At 33.0% G+C, this 20,723-nt stretch overlaps 1 protein-coding gene across 11 annotated transcripts in view; it reads right to left on the bottom strand.

The window, feature by feature from the left end:
- Nucleotides 1-20,723, bottom strand: part of LRRIQ1 (leucine rich repeats and IQ motif containing 1) — a 208,868-nt gene that overhangs the window by 87,708 nt on the left and 100,437 nt on the right. For 8 of the 11 annotated variants that reach the window (XM_035257158.3, XM_035257159.3, XM_078338073.1 and 5 more), the window contains 4 exons: nucleotides 7,091-7,180; nucleotides 6,302-6,423; nucleotides 5,695-5,790; nucleotides 5,360-5,442 (listed from right to left, as the gene is read on the bottom strand). In XM_035257158.3, the coding sequence (XP_035113049.3) occupies nucleotides 5,360-5,442; nucleotides 5,695-5,790; nucleotides 6,302-6,423; nucleotides 7,091-7,180 (391 nt within the window). Of the gene's footprint in view, nucleotides 1-1,917; nucleotides 1,971-5,359; nucleotides 5,443-5,694; nucleotides 5,791-6,301; nucleotides 6,424-7,090; nucleotides 7,181-8,921; nucleotides 9,009-20,723 lie in introns of those variants that run through there. The other 3 variants (XR_004728920.3, XM_035257165.3, XR_004728921.3) reach the window with 2 other exon arrangements.

Below are 20,723 nucleotides of genomic sequence, written 5' to 3'. Positions count from 1 at the left end.
CATGTGTGTAAAGCATCAAGTCCCATGCCCATATTCGTGTAGGTTCTCAACAAATAACAGCTAATAGACATAATTATGACATAAACAATAAAATATTTCCGGTTTATATTCTTTAAAAAACTTACATTTTTTATAAAATTTACTGGAATATATAAAAATGGATAGAATCATAATTGGCTCCATTTCATTCAACACAGTGCACTGAACAGAAGCTATGGATATTTTTTAAGTGCTTTGGCATTTCCTTGGTGAAATAATTATCTTTATATAACTTGATTTCTTAATATGTAAAATAGGGATAACAATCATACTTTCTTCATACTATTCTCAAGGTCAAATAATTTAATATGTTTAAAATATTTAGAAAGGTTACCAAGCTCAATTTACTTAAAATACGTTTATTTCCCAAAAGTAATAAAGAGTGCTACATAATCAATATCATTTTGTTTTAAAACATATGATTGCATCAGCACAGATTGATAAAATCTTGAATTAATTCAAATTGCAAAGGGATAATTATAAGAAGCAGGAAACAGTACTTTACATCGGGAAAAAAAATCACTTGATTTTTGATAGTTCCTGGAAGTAATTGGTATTAAGACAGTATTCTTACCTAAATAAAAAAATGAATAAATAAATCAAAACACAACTCAGTATTTTTTAAAAAGCCAAGGGTTAAGGTTAATTGTAAACAGTATAATTTGTGACACATTTTTATTCATTATAAAGTCAGTTTTGTACACTTAAGTCTACTCCTCTGTAATGATCAACAGCAGGTTTATGTCACTTTTAAAAAATAATCTTTGTATCCCTCAGCAATGACTTTCCCAGTGTTGGGAAAATAGGTATTAAATAGATGTTCAAAAAATGTTTCAAGAAACCTCTAGGTAAGTAACCATGTCCCTATCATGCATGTGTCTCTATACTTAACAGTTTAGAATTTCATTTAAATAATATAATTTTAGTTAAGCATTAGAATATCCACAATAATATTTAATCCTTGTATAGTCAATCCCTGTTTAAATTCTATAATTCTAACTTATCTCACTCTTTGATTTTAGTATTTTCTTCTTACATACAAATCTGGTTATTATTGCCTATTTTCTGCGGGTGACAAGTATAGCAGTGCTGTAAAATAAGCTTGAGTAACTAGCAATATTTCATCATCTTATAAGAAGTACTATTTACTCATTTAAATTTCCCCAAATATAAGCCTGTATTTAAACGACCAAAATGTCCACACATACTGTAAAATATGTGACTTTTATCTAGTTTTAGTGATTTCTATCTAGTTTTTTTGAGTCAATTGACATTTATTGAATATCTACCAGGTGCCAGGCATGGTAGTAAGTCTGAAATATCAAGTGTGTTTCAGCCCTCAAGGATCTTACTATTCAAATAAGTTTCATTATTTGTTGTTGAGAGCACAACACAGTAACATTTGATCAAAATTCTTGTAAAATCTTTCTGAAAATGAATGTGGTAAACAAAATGCATCTTGAATAAACTTCCTTTTGGTGGCGTTTTGTCTATACTTTTCCCTGTTGGTCTCTCCCCCTTAACATTCCTTAGTTACATTTATTATCATTCTGCAACCTGATTGCTTTGCTATAGCCCATGAATTGCTTACTTTACATAAAAAATTAGCCTTTCTTAATGCTGGCTTAATTCCTGGCAGAAAAGCCATGTTATGTCTTTGTTCTATGTTCCTAGCCCTTAAACCTCTTATTAGCTACTCTCTACCAAAATTCTTATACTCAGAGTCCATTCTCTCTGAGAACTCTGAGGAATGCTCCACGTCAAAACCAAACATTCACTCCCTTTCCGCATCCACCTCATCTCAGTCTTGTTACCAGTTACATTCAATACTGTTAGATTATTGACCCTGCATGTTTTCAATAAACCAGTAACTCTCACCTTACAAAGGATCTTCTTCACTGCAGGACTTAATTCTAAATGTCCCTGGATATCTGTTAAATTTCAATACAGATAACCAAGACCAGTCATTATTGGTTCAAGCTTATGCCAGTCAAGAGGTTAAAAGCAATTACTTGCTAGGAAAAACAACTACCATAACCCAAACATAACCTGTAAATAATGACAACTCCTCACAATTTTAGATTTTACCCCGCAGTTTCCAATCAGCTCCTACTCTTCCCTCTCCACTCTCCTCCTCCCTCTTCACCCTCGTCCTCTTTTAATCAGATGCCCTCACTTATACCAATAGAAGTCATCAATACTGAGTCCCCTCTAATAGCTGCCATTACATATCTTTCCTCAGTTTTTTGCTTCATTAATGAACTTCCTCATAAGTATTCCTCCCTCACTCTACAACAGATTCCATTACATTCAATTTTCTTAAATTCATTGACCCTCTGCTTTTTGCTGTATTTTCCTTGTAATCTTAAATAAATAAAATATTATCTACTCATATCCCTTAACTGATAAAAATATGTACACACTACAAACAGGAAATATGAAGTGCTTGCTACTGAGCAACTTGCTCTAAGGTTTTCTGTGGCAGAAATTTGAATTAAACCCACCATACTTCATGCAAATGTGCCCCATTTCCTTGAGGATTACTATTTTGTTAGATTGTAGGACATAATTTATTATATTAATTAATAGTTCCTATTCTCTGTTATCCCTCCTGCCATGCTCCCCCACCCCCATAGAGCTAGATCACAGCAGTTTTATAGACGATGTTGCCCTCTGGTGGTTTAAAAATTTCAAGTTGGTGAGTTGCCTATGTTAAGAAATAAATCTCCAGGTATATTTTAAAATTACTAGTAAATCTTTCAGTGTTTAACCAAATTTAAATATTTAAAACATTGTTTTAGCTCATTAGTGAGTAAAAATTTTAAATTATGGTCATTATCTGAGACAGATGCAAGTTAATAGTGTATCACACAGATCAACTGAATTATAAAACTTGAGAAAGTACTAAACATTTTTTATTCTATAAGAAGAAAACCTAAGGCACAGAATCTTAAATGATTCACTCACAGATAAAAAAAATGCCATAAGTGCTACATCATCAACTGAGCAGAAGATATACAAAATGTGATAAAGAGAAAAGATCTCTCAGATTTTCTTTTTCACCTTGAATCTTCCCTTTAATGTTTCTAATCTGTATATCTCTTGTGAAAAAGAATGGAATGAAAAAAGTAAGAATATAAAACTTATCACTAAATTTTACATTGCAGCATTCATGTTTTAAAGACAAAATGTTATGTTTCATTAATCTAATATCTTGATTAAAAAAGCAAAACAAAAGTGATACATAGAAAAACAAAATCTTACACAGTAATAATGCAATTTAGATTATAATCACATTATTAGAATAATAATCCCCATAAATATTACACAAGTGCCATTTAGGATTTTAACCTAACCCAAATTGTTAATTTAAAGATGTAGTCATTAAGTTGGTTATCCTCTTTCATTTGTTACCCTGCCATGCCCCCTTGTGACTGATAAAAATAAATAGGCTTAATTTTTGCCTGATAATTATATCTGGTCATGGCCATTCAAGGAATAATTTTTATGTAATAGCATATATTCGTTACTGAATCCTTTACTAAAACACTTGCTATGCTGCTCTATCAAAAATGATATCAATCCCCCAAAACCCTCAATTACAAGAGTTAGCAAGAAAGACCTATATATTTCCCAGAGACAGAATCATATGGAAATTCTGACAAGCTAAGCTTTTCCTCTGCTTTCCATACTAAAAGCTATTTATTGCAAACACTACAAATACCTTTAAAAGTAGGCCTAGCAAAATTGTTTTAATACAACGATGTTGTAATTATTTGTTGAATATTGGCTGAGCCAATTATTAAACCACCTCTGATACTTGAACTTGCCCAAATTTTTATTATTCTCAAAACAGGTGTTTAAAGAATGTTTTTGATACTGCTGAAGATGGGTAGAAACATATATCAGAGCAATAACAGAGTTTATCAAACCATCTGATTTATACTACTAGATTCTATATTTCTAGAACTGAAATAGAGTCTCACTATCATTAAGAGTTTGGAGTTATTATTTCAATGGGTAACCATCAAATAGCATTCAGTTCAGAGAACCCTGATGAACTTAATAGGAGTTTACAAAATGACAGTGCAGGAGGTACAAATTACAAAGCACAGTGTTTACATTTTCTTTAAAAATGCTTGAAATGTCAATGTTTTAAATCTGAAAAATTTTACTACTTAATAAAAATCAGTTATTACAAAAAAAGTGAAAAATTATGATATCACTAATATTACAATAAGATATGCAAGTTGAACACTTCTGTATATAAAAATTAATCACCAGTAATTTATCAATGGCTACTAAGTGATGTGTCAATAAATATCAATTATTCCTTGAAAATCAAAAGCACTTTTGCAATATTTACTTGATTAAAAATTTTATATTTTATGTGGTTCTTAAAATTCTACTGAAAAAATTTAAATATGATTAATATACAAAGATAAAAATAATTTTATAAAATACTTCTTCATATGATTACATAAGCTAGATCTACAGGAAAAGGATAGATTATTGCACTGCTCAGGAGTAACAGGTCTTTTATGGAAACTTTTTATTAACAATAAGAACTTTAAAAGTAAGTAATGTACAAAAGAAACCCAAAACCAGTATAAATAACCATGTTCTTATATATATGAGTACATATTTACAGTTATAAATAAATACAAAGCTATATTCAAAAATTTTAAATAGTTTTAATAAGAAATATTATAATAACCTATTTTTTCCTCTGACTCCACATTAATTATACTAAAATGATTAGAGGTGTCCAAAGAAAGACAAATGATTTAAAGGCTAGCCTCATGGTGGGATAAATAAAAAAAATTTTTGAACATTTCACAAGTCCTATAAAATCACAAAATATATAAACAGTGCTTTTCCAATATTTCACATTGTGATGTCTTCATAACTAAAATCCATGTAACTGATACATTTATATAACTTATTGAAAAATCAATCAATTTAAAAGAACACAAAAGAATAAGCAGTGAAGCAGAAACTCTTTAGAATCAACATTTCACAACATGAACCAGTTAAAAACAACTTATAATTCTTAGTACAAAATAGATAGAATAATCAATTGTGAAGTATATAAGAAAGAGGCAAAAAAAGTAAAAATAGTGTTTAAAAGTATAAATCATTCAATGGTATAGCATAATTTTCTCTTAGTTTTTAAGCTTTTTTTCATTGTAATTATCTTTCACATATACATCTGGAATTGATTACTGTTCTTATTAAACATAATTTATAAAATATATTTTAAAGAATTATCTTCAATTTTGCATACATAGTTATTATTCAAAGAGCATTAACTACTCACCTAAATTTTTCTTTAGTTTCTTTGATTTCATTTTCTGTGCCCTCTTCAACATTTGTTGAGCAGTAGAAATATCCTTAAAGCCCCTATTAAAAGATTAAATAAAGGCAAAACAAATATCTAGATCATATTTAGATATGCACACACATATATACATGCTTATTTGAATTATAGCATACTAAAATAAACGTGAATTCCCTTTTAAGAAACTAAATTAATCAGATGGATGGTTTCTTAAAAAGTAATATAGGTATTCTTAAAATCTTGAAAAATATTTGTCTTGGACATTTAGCAATCTCTCAATTATTTAATATTTTAGCATCAAATTGACTACATACCATTCTTCTGAAATTTTCTTTTCTTTTTCAGATTTTAGCAAACGCTTTCTACTGGTCTTTGATTCAGGTGTCCAAGAAGAAGTTCTATTTTCTGATCTGGCAATAGAAAAAAACACTTTTACCACAGAAGTATATCAGCACTTTTTAAAACTACAAGCTATTTATGTTGTCTCAAACTTGGAAATAAAATCTAAGTTAGCAAAAAACATTATCTTGAAAAGCAATAAAAGTCTGCCATTAATTTAAAATGTTTACATTTCAATTACTTGAAGCATATTTCAATTCCTTTATCAAAAGTAACACAGCACTGGAATTTTTAGTCTAATCCTTATCTGTACCTATATAGCAGTATTTAAGCTCTATTTGTTTACAATAATTCATTACATTATTTCCCTGACATATAAATTTTGTAGTTGCTTTAATGTACCTACGTCATACATTTTCCTTACATGGAAAACTCTGTATGACCATGATGTTTTTAATACTAAACGTTCCATTTTCTAAACAAGTAAATTCACATCTATTTTTATAACTGTACTACTTTTGTCTGATATGTAATACTCTTGTCATTTACAGGTTGATTCTCTAAAACAGTAGTTCAGCTTACCTGCTATTAAATTGTGTGTGTTCTGAAGAAAACAAATTTTCTTTGTCATTACATAGCCATGCTTGAGCTGGATTATTTGGCAAATTAAATGAAATATCATCCCATTTTAAGTTTCCAGGAATCTTTTCAGGAAAAAAAAGTAAGTAAGTGTGAAGTAAATTTAAAATTTTTAAAACTTCATTTATTTTGTATTACTTTACATACATATTACCAAATAGCCTCCTAAGGGAAACTCATTATAAAATTTAAAATGTTAATAAAATAAAATTTATTGAAAATAATATATAAGTTCTTTGTTGTAGTGGTGGAAGCTATGCTTTTTGGGATAGCTCTCATATAGAAAATGATTAATTGCAAAGATCTTTAAAAATCTTAGAAAACTAAAACTTCAAAGATTATCAAATAAATAACAGATATTGCAGTCCATTGACCTCTGACTGAAAATCTTCAGCTGTTGCCCTCTTAATGCATATTTTTGTATTTTTAAAGTGCTGTCAACTAGTGATTTTAGTCTACTGCCAAATATGCAGCTGAAGCACTTCATTTTTTTTTTTTTTTGCTACTGTGAAATAAAGTGTTGAAAGAAATCCAAAATAAAGAAAAAAAGTAGGAACAAATGAAAGAAAAGCTACATGAAAAATTACATCTGGGGATGAGGAGGAAGTCAGAGGCTTCTAAAAGTAATTATGCTTTTCAAGTCAATAAATTGTATTATTAATCACTGCAACATAGCATAACCTTAAGAAATGAGCAAAGATGGAGCACTCAGAAGTTTCCATGACATGTTACCTTTGGCCAATGCAGCTGGTTTGAGGGAAGCACTGTTTGTGAAGGGAAGCGGGTGGAATCTAAAGCTAGCCATTCTTCTTCTAAGGCAGCCTGCACAAATAATATTAAACGGTACATAATTTAGTTTGCATAACGTTTCTTTTAAATTGTCTTATAAACTATAAATGTTGACAAAGTATATCAGAATTTTTATTTGCAGGAAATTTGTGACTTACTATTGTGAGATGATATTCATCTGTTTAATGAAAACATGCTAAAAATGGGATAAGATTTCTCATCCCTACATGTTGGATAAAGAGAAAACTTGATATTTGAATGCTCTAAAAAATGAGGTACAGACTATCCAGTATATTTAACTGTTTGTAACTGTGACTCTGAGCCAAATATAGATGGAACTGAGGAAGCAATCTTTTAGTTCTTTAAAAATACACACATCACTATTGAAAATTTACAGCATATTAATGTTAGTATCACTTTTTCTATAAAGTCTATAAACCAGCTTTTTCTTAATTTTTTAAAAAAAGTTGCAAATTTTCTGAACAGAAAAAAAATAAATAAATAAATTTTGTAGCAATGAATAAAACAATACAAGGAACATAGTCCCTGATTCATATCCTCTAATTCAACTGTTCAAATAACAAAAATATAAATTTAAACCAAATTTTGAAATTCCTATTTTAAACTCTCTCTTTACCTTAAAACATCTTTCTTCAATTTATGGAATTTCTAAATTTATTTTCTCTTTCTACAATGGAACTTGCTAATTAGGTTATTGTTGCATAATTCAAGATGTAATTATCTGATCTTTACTTGATTATCTAATATGGTTTAGAATCAATTTCTGTGGTTTTGCATTTCATTTTTTTGGGGAAAAAGATACGTAGAATACCGATTTATTTTTTAAAAAGGTTCTAAGATAATCAAACACTTTATAATTTAAAACTAGAATAATTTATTCTGAGGGGATGTAAATGCAATTTTTTTTTTTTTACTTTTTTTAATTGCATTTTAGGTTTTGGGGTACATGTGCAGAACTTGCAAGATAGTTGCATAGGTACACACATGGCAGTGTGTTTTGCTGCCTTCCTTCCCTTCACCCACATTTGGCATTTCTCCCCAGGCTATCCCTCCCCAGCTCCCCCACCCCCCGCTGTCCCTCTCCTATTCCCCCCAATAGACCCCAGTGTGTAGTACTCCCTTCCCTGTGTCCATGTGTTCTCATTTTTCCTCACCCCCCTCATTTACACATTTACAGTGGGCCTTGCTGCCTCTTTTGAAAGACCATTGGAAAGGCAGGCCTAGGACATACTGACTACAGGCAGGTAGTGCAATGATAGAATTTCACTTAATAGAATTTAGTCTTAGGAAACCTAACCAAACTCACATTATTTGAATGGTACGTAAATAGTGTGCCTCTAGTTAGTTCTTAGACAGATCAATTGTTAAGTTTCTTCTAGGTAGTGAACATTAACATATATATCACAGTTATATCTGTCTTTAAATACATATTTGGTTGAAAAATTGCTATTTGTCAGTTACATGGAGGAATAAATTCAAGAGCTCTATTGAACAACGTGGTGACTATGGTTAATAAGAATACATTGTATTTTTGAAAATTATTCAGAGAATACATATAAAGCATTCTTACCACAAAAAATGGTAACTATGTGAGGTAATGCACATGTTAATGTATACAATGTATGAACATAACTTGTATTTGTTAATTAAAATATTCAAATTTCAGTATTTGTAAATAATTCAATATTTGTAAAAAAAAAAACCACGTTATTGGAAAAAGCGACACCAGCCTAGAGAGACAAAACTCTTTCACCAGAGCCATCAGCATTCCTCCTTCTCATCCTCACAGAAAGAAAGGGTTGAAAACGGGAGTCAGGAATGGCTACAGTTCAGGGAGGCTCTAAAATAAACGGAAGCACACATGCTTTGGTACATTTGGAAAATTATAGGAAAATAAGATATGAGCACTTATTTCTAATATATTTAAGTCATTTATGTTGATTGCTTGTTAAATCGGGCTAGTAATTCAGTAAACTCCTATTGTTTTATATAATCAAAATTCTCTCTTCGGTTCATCATGAATGGCAAACCTAATGACTGTTCTGTTAAAATAAGGGGGGATGGACATTCTTATTTGATGTAAAATTGTAAACAGGATTCAGAACTTGGAGTTTTAATTTTTTTTGTTTTGAATGACAAAGGAAAATCCAGTCATACTTCAGGGAATATCAAGGGCCACAGCATATCAGCTGTAATTGAATTAGTATTCTATTCTTATTCTGATGAAAACTGCTAAACTGATGAGAAAATGTGAAAAAGATAATATTAAAAAGGCAGCATGCCACCTGAGGAGTAGGTATGGAAAAGGGCCAGTATTGTCAAGCAAGTTGCCTGACTCTTATGCTGATTTTATACAAACAGACTTTTTTTTTTTTCTGAAACACCTGCCAAACCATCTCCTTTTTATATTCTCTGGAAATCCAGCTGTTTTTTCCCTTCAGCAGGACTAGATCCCACAAAGCACAGTAAACCTCTTTGCCACATCATATAAATGTTGATGGAGTGCGCTTCCTTGGAAAGACTACATAAAGTCTGAAGAAAATTTTCATTTTAAAATTAATATCTAAAAGTACAGAAAACTTTGAGAATAGCTTTTCTTGGTTGAATAGAAAGTTTATAGAAAATTTTATAGAATTCCAGAACAATTTTTTAACTACTATCTCTTAGAAATTTCTAGAAACATAAAGAGAAGGTTTTTATATAAATTTTAAAGATGTTTTAGTAATTATATAATCACAACCAAAAATATAGACAATAAATTTATATGTTATGTGTTCAAGCTTATCGGATATCACATAGATTTGGCATTACCTAGTATGCTGAGGGAAATAAAATCTCAAAACTTCAGGAGGATTGGCAAAGAGTTATAAACATACAACTATTTTTGTAAATGTATGTTAATATATCATGCTTTCCACTGCAGATTTATACAAATTTCAGTTACTGCTTAATAAAGCCTTCTGATCACATGGACCAATAGAACAGAACAGAGACCTCAGAAATAACACTACACATCTACAACCACCTGGTCTTCAACAAACCTGACAGAAACAACCAATGAGGAAAAGGTCTCCTAGTCAATAAACGGTGTTGAGAAAACTGACTAACCATATGCACAAAACTGAAACTGGATTCCTTCCTTACCCCTTATATAAAAATTAACTCGAGATGGATTAAAGATGTAAATGTAAAGCCTCACATTATAAAAACCCTAGAAGAAAACCTAGACAAACCATCTAGGTCATAGGCATAAGCAAAGATTTCATGATGAAAAAGCCAAAAGCAATTGCAACAAAAGCCAAAATTGGCAAATGGGTGCTAATTAAACTAAAGACTTTCTGTTCAGCAAAAGATGAGGTGGGGGACTAGGGGAGGGATAGCAGGAGATGGGCGAGTGAGGGAAGGATACCATTAGGAGAAATACCTAATGTAGATGATGGGTGATAGATGAAGCAAACTACCATGGCACATGTATACCTATGTGACAAAGCTGCACATTCTACACATGTACCCCAGAACTTAAAGTACAATAATTAAAAAAAAGAAACTATCATCATAGTGAACAGGCAACCTATGGAATGGGAGAAAATTTTTGCAATCTACCCATTTGATAAAAGTCTAATATTCAGAAGTTACAAGGCACTTAAGCAAATTTTCAAGAAAAAAAAAAAAACCACCAAAAAGTGGGCAAGGGATATAAACAGACACTTGTCAAAAGAAGACATTTACCTGTCCAACAAACATATGAAAAAAATCTCAACATCACTGATCATTAGAAAAATGCAAATCAAAACCACAATGAGATATTATCTCACACCAGTCAGAATGACAATTATTAAAATGTCAAGAAACAATATATGCTGGTGAGACTGTGGAGAAATAGGAACACTTTTACACTGCTGGTGGTACTATAAATTAGTTCAACCATTCTGAAAGCCAGTATGGTGATTCCTCAGAGATCTAGAACCAGAAATACCATTTTACCCAGCAGTCCCATTACTGGGTATATACCCAAAGGAATAGAAATTATTCCACTATAAAGACATGCACACATATGTTTACTGTGACACTATTTACAATAGCAAAGTCATGGAACCAACCCAAACACCCATCAATGATAGACTGGATAAAGAAAATGTGGTACATATACACCATGGAATACTATACAGCCATAAAAAGGAATGAGATCATGTCCTTTGCAGGGACATGGATGAAGCTGGAAGCCATCATCCTTGGCAAACTAATGCAGGAACAGAAAAGCAAACACTGCATGTTCTCACTCATAAGTGGGGGTTGAAAAATGAAAATATATGGACACAGGGAGGGGAACAACATACACCAGGTCCTGTTAGGCAGTTTGAGGGTGAGGGGAAGGATCTTTGAGGACAGGTCAATAGGTGTAGCAAACCACAATGGCACACGTATAAACAAATCTGCACATTCTGCATATGTATCCCAGAACTAAAAGTAAAGTAAATACATAGATTTTTTTTTAAAAGAAAGTCTTCTGTTCAGATATTCTTTTAACTTACAACTGAGGATCTGGAAAGCTTTCTGGTTACTTGAGGATTATTATAAAATTTACTTATATACTGAAAATGAAATTGAACATGGATACACTTGTAACTGTATATTAAGCGTTGAATACATGGTCAGATATACATATTTTCTATTATATCAAAGTTGGATTAAGTTGGATTATAGCCTTTGATTAGAAGAGAAAAATGTTATAATTGAATTTCGATATAATAGCAAATAAGGCTATCATAAAGATGAGCTATAAACAATATAGAAGTTAATGTGCATCTATATACGCAAAATTTTTCATGCCATCTAATATAATCCTTTCATTTGACACATGATACTAGGACCAAAATTGCCCCAAATCACAATGTTGAATAGCTCATGTTGAATAGGTCCTAGAAATTCTACAAGTAATAGCTTGATTTCTTTTCTATTCGCTTCATTATCCCTCCCACTTGCCCAACACTTTCCTCTTCCACTCAAGTTGACTCTTGCGATAACAAAGATAATTCTTTCTAATGTATCCTGGCATTTTCTGTAGCATCTCACAATCCCTGCAGTTCAGAAATGTGGTCCATTATAGATCTGAAATCTCATTTTCTAAACCCACTCTTTCATCCTCAATGTGAAAGCATAGCTGTTCATATTGTTTGAGATTGTTGTTATGTGCTACTAATGTCTCTTTTTACTAAATCAAGTACATCACTTTTCTTTAGTCTTTTCCTTTGGCTCACTTTTGTTTGTCTATTTTTTCCCTCCATGTACCATAATATGTAACACTCTGAGAAGTTAATTTGAGATAATGCCAAACATAAACTAAAGGGCTAAAAGTTGCCCAACTTAACATACTTTGTTGCCTTCTCAAAAATTATTCCTTGAAATTCATTGAATTTGACTTTGGGCTGAGACAAAAAGAAATCAAAATTTGAACGCTGTGGTTCTCTGCATTTATAGTATGCTTTTAGCTTTTCTCACCTTCTCTGGGTTTAGGGACTCATGAAGTATTGGTTGTTTAAATTTAAAGACAATTGAATTGGTTCTTTATATGTTGGCTTCTATACTGTATAAGTGAAGGCAAAAATAAGGTCTGTCAAATTAAGTCAACAAATAAAACTGATTAACTAAAACTGATTTATTTAATTTATTTCATTTTATTTTTGAGACAAGTTCTCACTCTGTCAACCAGGCTAGATAAAACACAATAACACAATCTCCGCTCACCACAACCTCTGCCTCCTGGGCTCCAGAGATCCTCCCAACTCAGCCTCCCAAGTAGCTGGAACTATAGGCATGCACCACCATACCCGGCTCTTTTGTCTTTTTTTGGTAGAGAGGGGGTTTTGCCGTGTTGACCCAGCTGGTCTTAAACTCCTAGGCTCAAATGTTCTCCCTTCTCAGCCTCCCAAAGTGCTAGTACTGTGAAAGACCTAATTCACAATTTAAAAGATGAAAAATGAAAGTGCCAATGCAGATTTGTCTGCCCTGTAATACTCACACCTGTAATTTTAGATGTTAAATATATTACAGATATTTAATGGCAAAGTGGTAAAGCTTCCTCCTAAAGGAGATTGAGATCTAGGTTCATAAAAACTGCTGCTAAAATTAGGGTGCGGTGGCTCACACCTGTAATCCCAGAACTTTGGGAGGCCGAGTTGGGCAGATTAGCTGAGCTAAGGAGTTCCAGACTAGCCTAGGCAACATGATGAAACCCCTTCTTTACTAAAATACAAATAATTAGCTAGGTGTGGTAGCACATGACTATTATCCTAGCAGTGAAGTGAGGTAGCTGCACCACTGTACTCCAATCTAGACATCACAGCAAGGCTCTGTATCCCAAAAAAATAATAATAAGTTATACAGTTTGACTTGAGGATAAATAAAATGCCTTATTCATTATTGTTGCAGAAGTTCATTATCACCAGTATACAAAAGGAGCCTGAGAGTAGGAGATAATTTTCCATGTGTCTCCCACATCTGCATGTCTCATGACAGCATTTTTCCAGACTACATTTTCAAGGACATCTGTATAGCTGACAGAGATAGGAAGACAGAGATAGGGTTTCCCTACATAGCAGAGGGCACTATACTATCAAGACTTCTAGGGTAAAGAGAACATGGATTCAGCTGCATGGTTCACAGTGGAGGAAGAAATTAAAGTTACCTTGTATGTGAGGTCTTTTAGGACAATTCAACGTACTGTTATTGTTTCTTCTACATCTGAATGTATAGTAGAACTTGCCCTGTTAACATGCTTTACTTTTCCATTCCTTAAGTACTAGAGGAGATTATCCCAATAGAGGAAGAGTTGCAGACAGAGAAGTTATAATGCGACAAACCCTCCTGTGATTTGCCACCTAAGGCACCTCTATAATCTGATGTCCAAAGCTTTCACTATTTGAAGAACATCCAGTTTGTTAAGTCAAAATGGATGTAAATTATATCTCAATTTTATAAAAAAGAAAAACCTTAGTTTCAATTCTAATGTTAGGGTGGGTGCTATCATACCTCTGCCAGCAAGGAGTGGCTGATAAATCTGGACAAAATTCCAGGGCCTTTTCATTAAGTAAAGTTTCTTGAGACTATGTGAGATAAGGTACTATGCTCAGTCCCTCCAGTAACTAAAGAAAAACTACTGTCTCTTCAGCCCTTTATTACTGAAATAGGAGACTCAACACCTGATCAGACCCCTTAGTACTAGATAACACAGGTCCCTGTAACTGATGATGTTTCCAATTGGAACCTCTGTCAATGGAGGCAACTTTCACCTGGAGACATCCCTTTTAGTTTTGGATTTGCAGCCTTTCGGTTACAGCAACCAGGTACACTGCTATGGAATAGCAACTATTTTCATTCTACTTGATTCCTTTAGAAACCAAATGACTGGCACTTAGAGGTCTTGTAACTCACTGGCCTGATAATTCCTATTTTGGGTGGGAAAACTTGAATTCAATGACTAACAATGTGAGACGGTCCCAAAAGGCCTCACTTGTAAAAAGAAAATTGTATACTCAAAAATGCAGCCAACCTGGCCTCAGTAGCATTCAGCTATACTTGAAAAAAAAAATAGTTGCTCTCTTTCTCAGGGAAAACCTATCTATATTTCACTGCCTGAACCAAAGTTGTTGTCTTGAAGGGTGCTCAATTCATCTAAGTTCTCCCAAATTCTTGGGCCTGGTTCCATGATGGTTTGGCTATGCTGAAACCAAGCTGATTCTTGGACGGTTGCAAATGGCTTAACAGTTGGATCTGCCATGTGAAAAACTAAAGACCCCCTGATTTGGGCACTCAAACATGAAAAACAAATCACAGCTGCCTATAGAACTGTCTGTGTTATTCATACAGATGCCCACGGTAAGGGCCCATTCTCTAAGGAAAATGACTGAAATCGAGTCACTAATTGGGTCTAACTTTATTTCTAAGGTAGAGCCTACTATTTTATACCAGACTTGTGATTCCTGAAAAATTTGCTCATTTGTCTTATAGTGAAGGACATATCATCTTGTGGACTTTTACCCCTTCCTGTTGGAAAATTGACTACACTATACCTTCAAATCTTTGCCACTGTTATTATCTTTTAGGTTATCCATCAGCTGAATTTAGCCATACAAATGTGGCCTTTAAAATTAGTTGCCTAAGTTTTCGGTTTTCTGGACCATTTGAGTGTGATAGTTATCACAAAACTAATGAACAATGAACTGACAGTCTGTGCCTACCGCTACCACCTCCTTCTATCCACACACCTAGATAAAGCAATTTTAGCTGTGAGAAAGGCTCTCCCCGCAAAACATCATATTCTTGCAGCCACTTCCTAAGAAATTATTAGGTAAAATGCATTGAGGGTAATATAAATCTATGTGGACAACTCAGGATTCTATCCTAACCATTCCTGGGTATGATGAGTATCTTTTCTCTCTAACAGAAAGTATAGGCCAGAATGATTAAACAAGGTACAGCCGGCCAAAAGAAGGGTAAGAGTATTCAAATTAATCTTAGTTATGTTTTATAAAAAGGCACTTGTTCCTGAATTTCAAGATGAAAGGTCTAAGTGTCAATAGAGAATTATTAGAAAAAATGGTGAAATTACAACTACTGAAATGTAACACCCTAATTTCGAGGGAGTAGATGGAGAACAAAAACCCAGAATGCTTGAAAGGGATACCTTAAATCCTGTGAAGCATAAAAGAGAAAGAAACATTTGGATTTTTGGTCCTTTGAACTGTCCTTATAGCATCCTTCCCAAAACAAAAGAAAACAAAACAAAAAACTTTTGCAGGACTGTCTCAACTGCTGCAAGCATCTATATTTAACTTACTAATGGATCTACCATCCCCTTCCAGGGCCTCTGAACACAATTTGATAGTAATTCAACTTAACTTTACTAAGAGATCCAAGACAGGAGGGCAAGACCCTAGATTTTATACTTCCCTTGTGAAACATGTGGATATTTTTCCCATCTCCATCATCAGTCATTCCACGGGGTGGATAAATGCCACCTAGAAGGTGTGGTGGTCATAACATACTTTAAGTGGTAAGTCAACAGCACTAGGCCCCTAAAAAGCATTCAGGTCAGCTTCAACTCATCTACAAAGGTTATTTTGGATAGCAGAATTGTCTTCTACTTCCTTCCTGAGGGACAAGAAGGAGTCCATCTACAGCTGGATTAAAGTCTCAAGCCTACTAGGAAGATCGATAAAAAAGTTAAGGAGAAAACCAACTGGGTTATTGATAGTAACCTTAATTGCGGATACCGTGAGACAAATCTAATGGGTTTTTGTCCCAGCCCCTGTCAGATTATTCAGGGTAGCCCTGGAATAGTATACGTATGATAAAATCTGTCATGTAAAAACAAGGAATGGGTATTTTTGGGATACAATTCTCCATGGATCTCTAACAATTCTGCATGACTTATGACAGCTTTTGTTACAAACCATCCTTCCAAAGATGTTCGTGAAACTAACAGAATAGGAAGGCAGAGACTGTGTTTCCTTTTGAGGTAGAGGGCAAAAATTTGCTTACTGTTTGGTTTAATAAAGATAACAACTTTCTCTGGAGCATAGGATGGGCAGGGTTGTTAATAGCCTTTTAGAAGATACAGGACATCCTAGGCTCAAGACTACTGGGAAGACATTCTTCATATTTCCTCTTATGGAACTTGGAGGAAAAGGAGAATTGGTACATGAAGTTCCTGCTGCCTGCTGTCATAGGTAATAAGTGCTTCTGTCTCTTACTTAAAGTTTCATTTATTCTATTAGCATCCTAACTTGTTAGAGTTCATGTAGGATAAAAATCTCAGATTATTTATAGTTCATGGCTCTTAATAAATGAGGGTAAACTATACTTAACAAAACTAAAATAAAATGACCCTTGGTTATCAATGTTCCTTGGTTGATCACTTATTAAATGAAATCACATTTCAGAGAGGCAACAAATCAATATAAGGAAACATTTCATGGCCAGTTGATCTAGGCTGATTTTGGATCCTGGTTAATTTATCAAGATAAGTTTATATTTACTTCTATTATAAAAATTATAATTAACTAAAATTATTCTAATATATTTCTGATATCCCCTAAACCTAGAGCCGTATTTACTCTATTTACCTATCATGACTAAGCATACTGTCTGCCATATTGTAAGCATTGTTGGCAGGAAAGAAAAAATAAGTTTGAAAAGATTTTATATAATTACATAAGGATATGTTAAAACTCCAGAAGTTTTAATCCTAAAGGCAACTATATTTTCAACTAAATCAGTGAAAGAAGGGAAATTCTCATCAGATAAGTTTTAAATTAAGTAAAGTTTGAGCAAGGACAAAAAAGACAATTCGATTATATCATCTGAAGTTTTAAGATGATTTTAAAATAAAGTGATGGCAATGGAAAAGGGGTAAAGATAGATTAAAAGAAAGCAATAGTACTTTCCTTATTGGTATTGGCTTTAATCACTAGCTTCCCTAAACAATAATCTCTGCATTGCAAACAAAGTTATCCACTTAAAATATGAATAATATTTAACTCCCTTACTTGAAACTCAATAATATTCTATCACATTTGACATAAAATCCAAAGTGCTTGACACCATATCCTAGGCTTGATGTGGACTGATCCCTGGCTACATTTGTATTTCTTCTGTTCTCCATTTTTTGTTCTTTACTGATCAGTCTACTGTTGTAAACTTTCTGTTCTTTAAATACACCGATTTCCTATTTCAAGCCTTACATACTTGCCTAAACTTTAGCCCAAAACAGTATACTGTTTTGTTTATACAAAACTTATTCCTTCATTTTATTTTCATATCTCTATTAAAGTGTTATACCTTATACAGGCCTTTCCTGATCAACCAATTAAACAGAATACCTTAAACTTTCTTAATTTTTACAGTAATTTTTGACATTTTATTTTATACATATATATTTATATATGTATTTATTGTCTGTTACCTCAACTAAAATGTAAATTCTATGAAGTCGGGGATCTTTTTTCTTCACAGTGGTAAGAACAATTCCTAGAAGATTATGATTGTTGAGTATAGAAATACTCATTTATAAATATTTCAGTTATGGAGTTGGAGACCATTAACCTAAATGAACTAATGCAGGGACAGAAAACCAAGTACTGCGTGTTCTCACTTATAGGTACTTGAGCTAACAATGAGTACACATGGACATCAAGAAAGGAATAACAGACACTGGAACCTACTGGAGGATGGCGGACAGGAGGAGGTAAGGATTGATAAACTAGCTGTTGGATACCATGCTTACTACCTAGGTAATGAAATAATCTGTACTCCAAATGCCATGACACGTAATTTACCTATATAGCAAACCTGCACATGTACCCCTGAAACTAAAATTAAAATTTTTTTAAAAATATTTCAATTCTGGCCATAATGATATTAGCTTGAATTGGAATAAAGATCTTTCCCAGAACATGTACAAATATTCTGAAAAACAATATCTAAGAAAAGGAGCTCGAGGCACTCAAGAGCAATCAGAGCAGCCAAGAACACAGAGAATAGTGTCTCATGCTGATATGAACCTTATATTTTCCTCCACATTTTCCTTCAGGGCAATTTGCAGTTGTATTAACAACAGGTAAGAGATGCCAAGCATACATATGATGCCTGCTTATAGCAGTTTTACTGGGATGACAAGACAGGAGTTGAAGTTCAGAAATGCTAAGGCAGCTAGGATTGTAATACCAAGATCCCATGGAGGAGAGAACCAAAGAAATGTGAGCTTAAAGTCATATAGATAATTTCCCTTCATGTGTTTGCCAACTCCAAGTAGTACATGTGTAGACAAGATAACTAAAGTCAAAGTACAGTAGCAACAAATGGGTGTCAAAAATGCTAAGAAGAAATTTATTCAGTTACTTGGTGCTGTGGAGAAAGAAATGGGAATTCAGGGACAAACAGTATGAAAGAAATCCAGTAAATACTGCAGGGTTTCAGTTAAGACATCAAATTGGTTCAACTCTAAGAAAAACCAAAAACAGACTAGTCATAATGAAGCTTGACTATAGGCCTCAAAATGATCTCTGCCTGTAGAATATTTCTGTGCCAGAACAAAATTAAATTTTCTTTAGAGAAAGAAAATATCTTCCAGGGTCTTTATACTTTTCTTTTTATTGCATTTTAGGTTTTGGGGTACATGTGAAGAACATGCAAGATTGTTGCACAGGTACACATGTGGCAGTGTAATTTGCTGCCTTCCTCCCCATCACCTATATTTGGCATTTCTCCCCATGCTATCTCTCCCCAACTTCCCACCCATCACTGTCCCTCCCCTATTTCCCCCCAACAGACCCCAGTGTATAGTGCTCCCCTCCCTGTGTCCATGTGTTGTCATTGTTCAACAACCGCCTGTGATTGAGAACATGTGGTATTTGATTTTCTGCTCTTGTGTCAGTTTGCTGAGAATGATGGTTTTCAGGTTCATCCATGTCCCTACAAAGGACATGAACTCATCGTTATAAAGTCTGGTACTTAATCAAAGACCACATTCTAGAAAAGAGGAACAATACAGGGATACCTCTCTCTCTCTCTCTCTCTCTCTCTCTCTCTTTTCTTTAGCTGACAAAAAAAAAATCAAAACATAAACAGCTGATAGAAAGAAATCTACAAGTGATCCAGGTATTGCATTAAATGACAAATGTTTGAAAATACCATATTTAGTATGTTAAAGAAAAGAATGGATATGATAGAAATTTTCAACATATAAATGGAATTTATAAAAAAAAATCAAGTAGGATTTTTAAAACTAAAAAATAGAATAACAAATTAAGAATTCAATAGATAGGTTAAAAATATCATTAGATAAGGTATAGAGGATGATTAAGGAATTCGAAGTAGGTCAGTAGGAAACATCCAAATTAAAATTTGAACACTTCATGACATTTGTCTGAGCAATGATTTTTTAAATATGAACCCAAAAGCACAAATAGACAACAAAAGCAAAAATAGACAAATGCGTTTACAACAAATTAAAAAGTTCCAGTGCAGCAAAGTAAACAATGAAGAAAATGAAGAGATAACCTATAGAATGGAAGAACGTATTTGCAAATCATGTATCTGATAAGAGGTTAACATCCAGAATATATAAGGATTTCAATCAACTCAATAGCAAATAAACAAATCAAGTAACTGAAAATGAGCAAAGGACCTAAATAGACATTTCTCAAAAGAAGACATACAAATGGCTAATAGGTATATAAAAAATGCTTAACATCCTTAGCCATCAGGGAAATGCAGATTAAAACCACAATGAGATATCACTGCACACGTGTTAAAATGGCTGTTTCAAAAAGATAAAAGATATCAAGTGTTGTTAAGGATGTGGACAAAAGGGAACCTTTTCACACACCATTAGTGGAAAGGTAACTTAGTATAAGCCATTATGAAAAGCATTATGGAGGCTCTTCAAAAAAAAAAAAAAAAAAAAGAAGAAGAAGAATAAAACTGCAATATGACACAGTAATTCCACTACTAGATATACCAAAAGGCAATAAAAACAGTATGTCAAAGAGATAGC

Source organism: Callithrix jacchus, chromosome 9, assembly GCF_049354715.1.
Source record: "Callithrix jacchus isolate 240 chromosome 9, calJac240_pri, whole genome shotgun sequence".
NCBI lineage: Eukaryota > Metazoa > Chordata > Mammalia > Primates > Cebidae > Callithrix > Callithrix jacchus.
The sequence above is the reverse complement of the archived record's forward strand: the minus strand, read 5'-3'. Positions and strand labels throughout refer to the sequence as shown.